Below are 11,421 nucleotides of genomic sequence, written 5' to 3' on the forward strand. Positions count from 1 at the left end.
ATCATGTGTAGTTTAATTCGAAAGATGTAGTGTATAGTTTGGAGTGGACAAACTTTCTATGCTAATCCTGATATAAGTGAAACATCAGATAATTCTATCTCTTACCAATTATGGTTCCTCTTTTTTCCCTTTAGGAGTGAAGCGGAAAAAGCTATAATTCATATTGTATGACTCATGAATATCATAATCGTAAGCTTAATAACCATGCAAAACTCATTTGCATTTAGAAGAATCTGAAGAAGGCAACAAGCATCATCGGAGATATGAACTACCAGTTTCAGTTTTTTGAAAGGAACAACGAAGCTTGTTTACTTGCATACATAAATTTGAAAATGATTCACATCATTTTATACAGTGTAGTCATCAACACCAGTTCAGTAAATAAAAGTTATGGTATTAGTATAGTATATAGTAATATTGTAACAAAATAATAGCCGATTATTACGTGAGTCGTTTTCTACTTTAAGACATATTTTGCTTTTCTTTTGCCATGTACTGTCTGAGAAACGTGGGATAAAACGGATTTCTATGGACTTTCAATTAGGAATGAATAGTTTGCGGGAAATAAAGGAAATTAGTAGATTCAGTTTGTGGGACGACCTCTATTTGAAAATGACCAGCATCTAGTTATACACATTACCATTTCCGTACTTCCTGTGATTTGGAAATCTGAGATCTATTGAATTCCTTTACCGAGTAAAGAATGCATTTTCAAATGTGTCATTTTACAATATGGACAGTCAAAATTCCTCGAGACACGTCATAAAAAGACAGGAGAATGAAGAAACAGCGGTCTCTTTGTGGCATATGCTACTTAACTCACTCTTGCCATTATGCTTGTTTGTATTTATGGATAACTACATAATGTGCTCTATGATTAACATATACTTTTTAATTTCAACTTGTTTCGGAGAAAACTTTTTATAAAGCTTAGCTACCAGTTTAGTTGGTAACGACATTTATATATCACCGAAATGACTGATTATTACCATGTGATAATGCAGCGTTCTTAATGATATTGAGATGAGCTGTACATAGCTATCCGACAACTGCAGATTATAATGCAAACTTAGTATATATAATGTATATATATATATATATATACAAGGAAGATATGGAAGAAATGGGAGAAATGGATGGATATTTTGTATATAACTGTCACTTTCTTCAATTGGATTCCCACTTATTTTTATTGAAATGCAGATTATTTCGAGCACAGTTTGTAAGTTTTAAAATTGAAAGCTGGCAGTTTACTTGACCTGTCAATAAATTATAGTTGGCATGGAATCTTGATCATTTTACGTGAAATTGAATTAGTACTGAAATCAGAATTAGTGAATCTTGCATCCTTACCGTCCTTACCGTTTCAATAGCCCTTTGGCTATTGAACTTAAATTTAAGTTAGACATCAGGATAATAATACCACTAAATGTTTTCATTATGTATATTAAAAACTCGGTCAATTTATTAATTGGCTTTTTACATACAAAAACCAAACCCTTCCTATTCCTTAAAGCAATTCTTTCCATTAAGTTAAGTGAACTATTGTAATTATGTTTGGAGCTACTCGGACCTCCATATTTATTATCTTTCAACCATATGATGATCTGACGGGATTTAAAACTGAAGTACTTTCTTAGCCGTTGTAATATACAACAATGTTTCAACTCACAGCAATTTTTAAGTCTAGTTCTACTCGAAAACGAGTATTCTACCGGATTTAAGTACAGGGCGATATTAAAGACAAAATCACAAATTATTTTAGGATAATAGGAAGACTTGGATTTATATCCTAAGCATTTTAATGTTGCTCTTCTTGCAAATCGCCTGCAGCGAAATAAATTTAGTTCATCAGCATCTCGTCAGTACAACGTTGTGATTACCAAGAGTGACAAGTTGTATTGGACATATGCAAATGAACCGAATTATTTGTTGAACGCGATATTCTTCATAGTTCTTGAATTTTACTAAAGTCACATTGAAATTAAGCTATACGCTCTTTACAACTTTTAACATATTACAAGCTAAAGGAATGCTAGTACGACAACCAGTGCTGAACTTTTATCAGCACTCCTAAGAGTATGGAAGAGAGAGGAGCATGAATTCTGATGATTTTGGAAATAACAGTGAAAGGTTTTCAGATGACCATCGAATCATTAACAGCTTAATCAACAAATGAGTCCAAAAAATAGTTGACTAATATTTGCTAGCAGGACATCATTTAGCGATGCTTGCTTCATACCCTATGAATTGTGGTTACATCTGTTCAATGAACTCTTTTTTTTCGTAGACTATGAAAAATTTCAGTCTTATTCGACAACTAACTGACGAATTATTATTATTCCTGGGTTTTACGACCCATTTAATGCATCAAATGTTAACTACATTATCGCATCGAAATTATTTTACATTTTATATGATTTAAAACCAGTTCCTTAAAACGGCAGGATTATAATACTTGAAGAAGATTATATGCGCAATATTTCACATCGCAATTTCTGCTTTCGCTTTAGTAACTTCGATGTTTCTCAGTAGTTCGAAAATAACAGAAAAATGGAATGCTTCGAGAGTGTCCAATCTACGAGGTCAAAATTCTTAAGAGCAAATTAGAAAGGGAGGTAGCCATCAAATTTTCATCTGCAGGAACTTTAAAGAGCCAAAATCAATAGTATATGTAGTGTCGATTTTGAATATACGTGAAACTAGAGAATTTTATTAAGTTAGATCGATAAGAGTTTATCGAATACGTAAATATGAGAGATGACAAAAAACGCACTTCAGTCTATAATTGTCTTATTTCATTATTTTTCAGTGAAATCAAGAATGAAAGAATTAAGAATACATTAAGAAATTTTAAAAACCTACATGATTGAGAGATGCTATCAGTAGGAAACTGAATGAAAATGGATTTTGCATGCTTTATTGAGACTACTCCCTATGTACGACAGGAGTTGGCCAAAAATGTTGAGGGAATGATGGTGCAGATAAACCATGAGGACGCAGTTCCATTTTCAAAAGATGACTAGCTTTCAGTTTTACATTTTTACGAAAAACGTGAATTTTACGGAAAAAGGGTAATATTTCGAAATGATGTACTCAATACTTTACGTCTTCGTCTCGTTTTCCTCCATACTTGTTTAAGTTAATCTAATAAATGTCACAGTGGAAGAGGGTCAGTTTTTCGCCCTCAATACTCGTTAAATCGTTATTGACAGAGCCAAATTACTTTTAATCGTGTTTGAAACACGTTTCCGGTATACTTCTCTTTTTCATCCTGATTTAAGTGTGTATGTCCCCTTCGCGTCAACAAATCTTTCTATAAACGCACTTTTCAGATCATTACATTGATCAACTTAACAGCAATATGTTTGTAATACGAACCATCAGCATTACTGCTATTGTTGCTTCGTTTGGAACTATTGTGGTTGTATTCTTCTATATTCCGCTAATTTTCATGAAAATAACAGAAATCAACGAGAGGGTAAATTCATTATCATGTTCCAAAGTCTCTACTATTCTTTCCACTCATTCAATAGGCAGTTTGGTTATAGTTTCAAAAATCATAAAATATATAAGATTATCATTTCGTCTTCGTGCGATTGAAAAAAATTGTTTGAAAAATTCTGCATCTCAAAGAACGGATTGTTGATTGAGATTGAAAAACGTGACTTGTAAATAATTATTTTTATTCTCTTCATTTATCCCTGAGATTAAAAACAGCAAACTACTTGTAGTTGAAGCAGGACTCCGACGAATTCCGAATGATTACGAATGAAGCTTGGAAACAACTATTTCAAGCACGAGTACTAAAGCGAGAAAAAAGACAGGTACTTTATTTCGATCGATTAGTGAGCCTTACTTTTCCGAGCCATTACATTATTCAACAACCCCATGGAAAAAAAACTTTCTCATCTTTGCAATGGTTCTCAGTCATTCGGTACTTTCCTTATGGACGGTACCAGAATTTCAGTTGAATTTTGTTATCAATGGGGATTTATTTTGCCTCGTCATTCTTACATGAAGCATAATTATTTGCAGTATGATTCGGAACAAAACGTTTATCCACTTCACAACGCATATTCCAAATCAGAAATTTCTATACAACAATCAGTCTGTGGTACATCATTTTTACATAAGATTATTTAATGCAACATTTATATTTTGATAGAATGGAGCACAAAAATTTAGTGTAACATTCACAAAGGCTATTATTTTCTTCAATTCTCATCTTATTTAAATTTCAGAATGCCAAACATCGAACGTCTGTCCTCCAGGACCACCAGGATTGCCAGGAAAACCTGTTAGTTATCCCATTTACTGGGAAGAAAAGTATTGAAAAATGAATCAATAAATCAATCCTTTTCGTGTGGTTTTCAGAAAGTTTATTTTTCAACCCAAATCACACGTGTCACATTAGAACCACTGCTCATATAGTTTTAGTCTCCTACTGTGATATGTTTTATTGCATTTCTTTCACGTAAAATTTACAGGGTGAAGATGGAATGCATGGTGAACCAGGAACACCTGGAACTCCAGGACTGCCTGGAAATGCTATTCCGGTTACGACCGACTATGTAACTTTTGATTAATGTGTAATATTTGCGAAAGTTTTCCTAATTAGAAAAAAAAGTTTTCCCTCATCGAAAGTTTTCCTAAAATTAATCAGAATTTTAAACTAAAACTGATCATAGTATTATCTGCAGTTCACGGGCATGCTCAGAAAATTTGTCTGATTGTAGAGCAACAACTGTCGACTATGTCCCCAGGGCCAGCGGGGTCCTCCTGGTCCCCCGGGACAAGAAGGTATTCCAGGAAAAGCTGGGCAACAGGGACCACCAGGACGTACTGGCGAACCTGGAAGAACTGGTTATGCAGGTAGGACGTGTCTTCTTTAATTTTATGCTTAAAATTGTGAAAAAATATGGAATTAAGTTGCAGGTACTCCTGGAGTAATTGGAGAAATGGGTGCGCCAGGCAGACCTGGTGACCCAGGACCCCCTGGATTGAATGGAACACGTGGCCAAAAAGGTCTATCTGGGAAAAAGGGCGAATTAGGTTCGATAGGACCAAGGGGTCTCGAAGGATATCCCGGATCACCGGGGCAGAGAGGAAAGATGGTCTGTTGTTTATAATATTTAAAAAGATACGAAATGAATCATGGAGTCCACAAAATATGCTAAATTATTAAATAAATGTTTAGGTGAAGCAGGAGCGCAAGGTCCACCAGGAACACGGGGTCCTCCTGGGCAAAAGGGAGCAGTAGGTATAAGCGGTCTTCGAGGTATGCCAGGTGAAGATGCGCAATACTGCTCATGTCCACCTCGCACAAAAGGTAACGAAAAACCATCGTATGCACAAATAACTGATATTCAAAGCCAAATACCTTCATCGTACAACGAGCAATCCAACTACGATTCAGGTGGTGACAGTAATGTTGGCTATAAGAAGAGAAGTAAAAAAGCCTGAAAAACTGCTTAAGTATCAATGCCATTATGCCGTAATAAATTTGTTCCTTGCATTACTTCATACTTTAAACACGTCACAAATTACGTTCACAAAATCATGAGAAAAGCAAAGAAGTTGAAAAAAAAAAATTCCGTGATATTTCGGAATTCGAGACATATTCTCTGGTCATTTTCACAAATATGGACAACAGAATGAAATCAGTCCTTGAATAGTCTAGAAAAAGAAAAAAAGTGGTACTTCTACGGAACTTGCAATTTCCAAGCAATTCAGCACATTCAATGTCACACCTTACTTCAATTATTCACAGAAAGGCATCCGTTAATCAGATAAATTCGTTACTTAAATAAATCATAGCCAGATGAGATAAAAAGACAGTCAACCCTAACTCTTATGCTGATTTCTTATTCAGGGAGCTGCAACAATAATTTATCCTTTTCCCCAGCATAAGCAGTGTTCTTTATAGCGCCCTCAATCAAGATATATTTCTTCCGGTAAATCAAACTAGACAATACCAGTTCATATAAAGTCAACCTCGTATTCGAAACTAATAAAGCAAATTAGCGCACTCCCTTAAAGAAGGCAAAATAGTTACCTTAAAGTTTGTTTTTGGCGCGGAGGAGCCACCAGTATATCACGGGTGGCCGTTATTTATAAAGCATTTCTAAGTGGTGTGTGTGTTTGTTTTAATCCACAACAGGAGCGAATCTCTCAGTAGTCTCATGTGAGTTCTCGCATATGCCTGGTCATGTATGGCAGTGGTTGGATCTGGAAGTGTAAAAATGGGGACGTAATAAGTTGGCCAAGCAGAGATTGAAAACCTGTTTACCTGATCGCAACATAAGCAACGGCATTGAGAACTTTCGGCCACAAGACCTTGCCGATCTTAACCTTCACCTCAATATCTTCACTCTTTTATATGTCGGCTCTATAAGCATGGCTGTATTTGAACGCTTGTTTGAATATTATTAATTAGGGGTATTGAGAAAGTAATCCATGAAGAAGGAAAGATATGAGAAAGGTTGCACTTCCTTGCGACCTTTATGAGTTATCGAGATCTCCGTTTTCCGCGTTTTAACATACTATCAATTACGATGAGTGAGACAGCTTCCAGTGTTGATGTGTGGTATTCTCACAGTATTTTCGCGTTACTGCAGCCGTAAGCCGACGCATACTCTTTGTTACAAACAACAATTCAGTGAATCTCCATTCTGGACAACCGATCTCCAGTTGAAGTGTTCGGCCAGGATGTAGGTAGGTGCGCTCTTTTCATGTTTAAAACTGATACTGCTGCCGAATATGTGTTATTGGCTTTGTTTTCACTTCAAAAAAATGAAGCAATTAATTCAGAATACAGGAAGTTGAAATGATTAAGTCCATAAATAACACAAAAAGGACAAAGAAGAGTATGGGATTTACCTATTTGGTCAGCATTGTCACTGACCTCCTACTGCCAGTTCCTTATGGGTCGCAGGGATTGAAGCTGTTATCTCGTGAAACGTCCCATAATGGTTATGTTTTTCAGATGTGATGTCGTCGAACTTCAGTCCTGTTTCACCTCGGGGGCTGGCAGTGAAAAATGTGAGTGCTGTTACAGGTGCTGATGTGGGTGCACCAGTTCTTCCACAGTTTCACTGTAGCCCAGGTGGACAAACTCGGTCACAGTTGTCAAGTACTGGTACACAACTGCTCAGTGCAAACAGCCAAGTCAGGTCGCAAATGCAACAAGTTCCCCAGTCCACGCAACGTCCGACAAGTTCTGATGCATGCGCTACAATCACACAGTATCTGATGATGTATCATACGGTAACTGTGTTACTATAGGTTTCTGTAGGCTTTCGAATTTCCACCACCTGATATATATTGGAAAAACCAGGTTTGCTTGATTGTAATTAAGCCATGTACAAAACTGAGTGTCGAAGAATGCATGAATTCCAGCATCCTCATGAAAGCACTTCACTACCAGTTATAATGTGTGTTTGTATTTTTTTAGGGGCGAGATGAGGAGTTCAGTCGCAAAGCCATTGAAAGTCTGATTAAGAAACTGAAAGATAAACATGATGAATTGGATGCACTGATCATCACTGTGACATCACATGGGAAAACTTCTCCGAAATGTATTACGATTCAGCGTACTTTGGATGGACGACTGCAGGTAACAAATGTGGATATTTTCAATTTTTTCACCTTATTCGGCTAGGTATTACATGATAATTTGACATGATGCAAATGTATCTTATTTTAGTAAACTGCATATTTCATCCGACCCTCATCTGTTGATAGTAGTTGTTTCCCTTCTTCAATGTTTTAATTGCTAGGAGGATTTCACAGAAAGTTATTAAATATAAATGTTATATCTCAGTCACTACATCATTATATTGTTTTCGTCTTGATTATGTAACTAAAGTTCAAAATTTATTTACTCAACAACGATTTCAGAAATGTAACCATTTCAGACTTCCTTATTTTTGCAGGTAGCTGGAAGAAAAGGTTTTCCGCACGTCGTTTATGCGCGTATTTGGAGATGGCCTGATTTACATAAAAATGAGCTGAAACATTTGTCAATTTGTCAATGTGCGTTTGACCTAAAGTGTGACCTCGTAAGGTTTTTCGGCATTTTATATATCTATATCTAAAAATAAGTTTTGATTTCTTCAAAATTATTTTCCTTCCCAAATCTTATCAGTTCATGAGGCGGTGTTTAGGTTTGCGTTAATCCATACCACTATGAACGTGTTGTTCCGCCAGGTATAGGTGCGATTGATTTGTCAAATTTAAAGATTGAACATCGCTCCTCATCACAAGACGATTCAAACACACTATCTCCAGGAAGTGCAGGAACTAGCGATGATTTATCAAAGTAATTTTTAAGAGTTTATGATAATCCGTGGGCATTTCTTCCTTTTTTTTTTTGATATCACTAGTTGAAATGAAAATATATGTTTGTTTGGTATATTTGTTGTACTTATCGTAGTATGGATTCTGTATTCTAATCTCGAAGCATCGATTTTCGTTCGATACTATGTATCAGTAGAATTTTGTAATTACACTTATTCGAAGCATTGTCAAGTTTTCATACAGTTCAATGCAGTTGGTATGGGTTAACGCACCGTGTTTATTATTTTGACTGGACATTCAGTCAGACATGAAGTTACAGGAACTCAGCGCTTAATGAGAATGACGGTTGGACTGCAAAGACACTTGCATATGCGTCAACACTGCGTACTTCCAATGTTGTCAAAACAGGTGTCATTGCAAAAAGATTATTTCTTCTTTTTTGCTGTATTGGAAGGTGTTAATTGATTTTGCGTTGAAATTTGTCGATATTGTACATCATTACAGAGACGAGGAAATTGTCTGGTGATGAGCAGGATCTATTAAGCGGCTCCAGTGTATGTATGGCATCGAATCAGTCTACTTGGAATAACAGTGAGCAAAACGCAGTTGCTGCAGCGGTTACAATCCCATCACAGATTCGTAAGTCCGTTTCAGTTTTGTATTTATGAGTTTGATTCATTTTTACAGGAATTTTTACAGCAGTGCTGTTTTGTCCTCCTACTCCTACTCTTCATTCATAAATTTGGAATTCCATGGCAAATTTCTGTTTTTTTAGCAGCAGTGGTAAATCCAATTCCATTTTCATCTAGTTCCATGCAGCCGCAAAATACGTTTCCAACTCAGTCTATCACTGTGGCGTTAAATCCATCGTTACAAGTATCTCCCTCATCAGCATTCAGTAACTCGCGTGAGTAATATTGTAGAACTATTTTTTATATTTAGTTCCTATTGTCTTATTATAAATATTGTTTAGTAAATAATGATACAGTTTAAGATGTTTTGTATGTGTTTTTACTGGAAGTTTCATTCTATGCTAAATGAGTGGGATGTTTAACAGAGGGATCAGGTTTTTTCTTTTGAAAGTAAAATCTGTAGTAATCAACTTAAGCAAATTTTTATCAGTGTTTGGTCAGGATAGAGCATTTAAAACTGATTTCAAACTCTTATTTAGAAGAAGTTCAGCATCACATAGAATCTAGAGTTCGTGACAAAACGGAACCTACATCGCTAAGTCCACGTAAGGATTGTAATTCCATTTGCTATTTTTTACAAACATATATAGATCAAATTTAGAAACATCCTTTACAACAGCTTTTCACTAATGGAAAACTGATATTTGCAGCTACTTTTCATTTGTTATTAATTTATCTCTGTTCAAGATCCGGCAAATTGGTGCGTCATTTCTTATTATGAGTTCAATACAAAAGTTGGTGAAACATTTGCTGTAAGTGCACCTGCGGTCTACATTGATGGAGGAGTTGACCCATCTGCTCCCGGTCGTTTTTGTTTAGGATCTCTTTCCAACGTTCAGCGTACTGATGAGAGTGAACGATGCAGGTTGATTGATGCAATGTTTATTTCGTTATTTGAGCTGTGTTCCAAAATTTCTTAAATTCTTAAATATTTATTTTGGAAATTACATTGCAAGTGTTGAAATGGGGTTTGTTTTTATTTATGCTGTTCTTGACGAGAAATGTTGTGTCCAGTCATTACATTGTATATTATCAACAGGAAGCACATTGGTCGCGGGATTCGATTGGACGTGAAAGGAGAGGGTGATGTTTGGTTGACATGCTTGTCGGATCGACCAGTTTTTGTTCAAAGTTCGTATCTCGATCGTGAAGCCGGACGAGTTCCGGGCGATGCTGTACACAAGATTTATTCTCAAGCAACATTAAAAGTTTGTGTTTCGGAAGCAATTGCAAAAATTCGTTCTGAACAGCTTTTTCAAAGGAATGTTGGTTGTGTTCTCATTCGATAAAACTGTATACTGTAAAAGTAAAAATTGGCTATCTGGAACTATGGATTTCTTGCTTCTTTACTTATTTAGTGGTTTTAGGTTTTTGACTTACGGCAGTGTTACCACCAGCTGCGACAGCAGAATATGTATCAGTTGATAGCGGCGGAAATACTGAATAACTCGTCCGACAATTCAAGAAATCCATTGTTTGGAATGGACAGAAAGTCGGCAGAACTTGCCGGCCGTTTAAATCAGGTTACTTGTATTATTTCATTTTCTGGCCAGCATTTTACTGGTATTTCATTCAAGTTTCAGCAGTAGTCTCACTATAAATTCTGAGACTTTGTAATTTACTTTGGGTTCATCAGTTCTCCTAATTTTGAAATGTAACGATGATTACAGTTTAAAAATGAATTGCGGGGCACATATTTGATATTTCTAAACATCATTGGAATGTAAAATATCAGTGATTGGTTATTTTATTTGATTATTAGGAGTATTTATTTCATTATGAGTTGGAAGAGAAGACCTGATTGAATCTTTATTAATTCTTTAGAAGGCACTGATGCATCTCACAGTTGCATTCGGTTATTCATGTCTTCATTGTTTTACTGTCATTTTTAAACAGTATTGATATTTTTTAGGCTGCAAATGTCGGTGTCGACGAATTACGCAACTTGTGCTCTCTGGCAGTATCCTTTGTCAAAGGATGGGGACCAGATTATGATCGTAAATCAATCAAGGAAACACCATGTTGGATAGAGGTCCAAATAAACAGGGCTCTTCAACTGCTTGATGAAGTCCTTCATAATCCAACTTTAAATAATTTTTCTTCATCTCAAATGTAATTAATATATTAATATGTGTTATTAATGTAATGTGGTGTTATCAATAAGCTATTGCTGCCCCATCTGTTCGTTCGTCAACGAAACCGTACGAAAAGAAATCTTGTGTTGTACTCATTTAATGACGTAAAATTTTGGATTACTTTGTGGATTTGTTATCATCTCCAACGAAAGGGATGAATAATATTATGCAGTAGCTCTTACCATGATTTAAAACTTTTGAGGACCGTTTCCTAATTGTAGTACTTTGGGTAGTAAATCCGCAAAATATTTTTGCAGATTTCCTTTTTCTTTGTGTCTTGTTACTAGTATGAA

The 11,421-nt window shown here is 35.7% G+C and overlaps 2 protein-coding genes across 2 annotated transcripts; both read left to right on the plus strand.

The window, feature by feature from the left end:
* Nucleotides 1-3,761: 3,761 nt before the first annotated feature.
* On the plus strand, nt 3,762-5,517 carry LOAG_08922 (hypothetical protein; the record flags this gene model as incomplete). The annotated part of the gene is made up of 7 exons (XM_003144452.2): nt 3,762-3,827; nt 4,039-4,117; nt 4,245-4,300; nt 4,491-4,574; nt 4,740-4,875; nt 4,939-5,121; nt 5,201-5,517. The coding sequence occupies 7 exons, from the start codon at nt 3,762-3,764 to the stop codon at nt 5,464-5,466; spliced, it is 870 nt and encodes a 289-aa protein (XP_003144500.1). The 3' UTR covers nt 5,467-5,517.
* Nucleotides 5,518-6,567: 1,050 nt separating this feature from the next.
* On the plus strand, nt 6,568-11,192 carry LOAG_08923 (MH2 domain-containing protein). The gene is made up of 13 exons (XM_020447828.1): nt 6,568-6,721; nt 6,989-7,269; nt 7,457-7,618; nt 7,938-8,063; nt 8,169-8,323; nt 8,621-8,709; nt 8,806-8,940; nt 9,077-9,208; nt 9,473-9,538; nt 9,681-9,858; nt 10,033-10,201; nt 10,361-10,516; nt 10,906-11,192. The coding sequence occupies exons 2-13, from the start codon at nt 6,994-6,996 to the stop codon at nt 11,107-11,109; spliced, it is 1,848 nt and encodes a 615-aa protein (XP_020301980.1). The 5' UTR covers nt 6,568-6,721; nt 6,989-6,993; the 3' UTR covers nt 11,110-11,192.
* The last annotated feature ends 229 nt before the right edge of the window (nt 11,193-11,421 follow it).

This window comes from Loa loa (genome assembly GCF_000183805.2).
Source record: "Loa loa unplaced genomic scaffold supercont3.28, whole genome shotgun sequence".
Taxonomy (NCBI): domain Eukaryota; kingdom Metazoa; phylum Nematoda; class Chromadorea; order Rhabditida; family Onchocercidae; genus Loa; species Loa loa.

Excerpts from the sequence above, each read along its gene's own strand:
- LOAG_08923 (XM_020447828.1), top strand. The coding sequence starts at position 6,994 with ATGTCGTCGAACTTCAGTCCTGTTTCACCTCGGGGGCTGGCAGTGAAA. Across the intron at positions 8,710-8,805 it reads TTCCAATGTTGTCAAAACAG|AGACGAGGAAATTGTCTGGT; the intron begins GTGTCATTGCAA and ends ACATCATTACAG. Across the intron at positions 8,941-9,076 it reads TACAATCCCATCACAGATTC|CAGCAGTGGTAAATCCAATT; the intron begins GTAAGTCCGTTT and ends CTGTTTTTTTAG.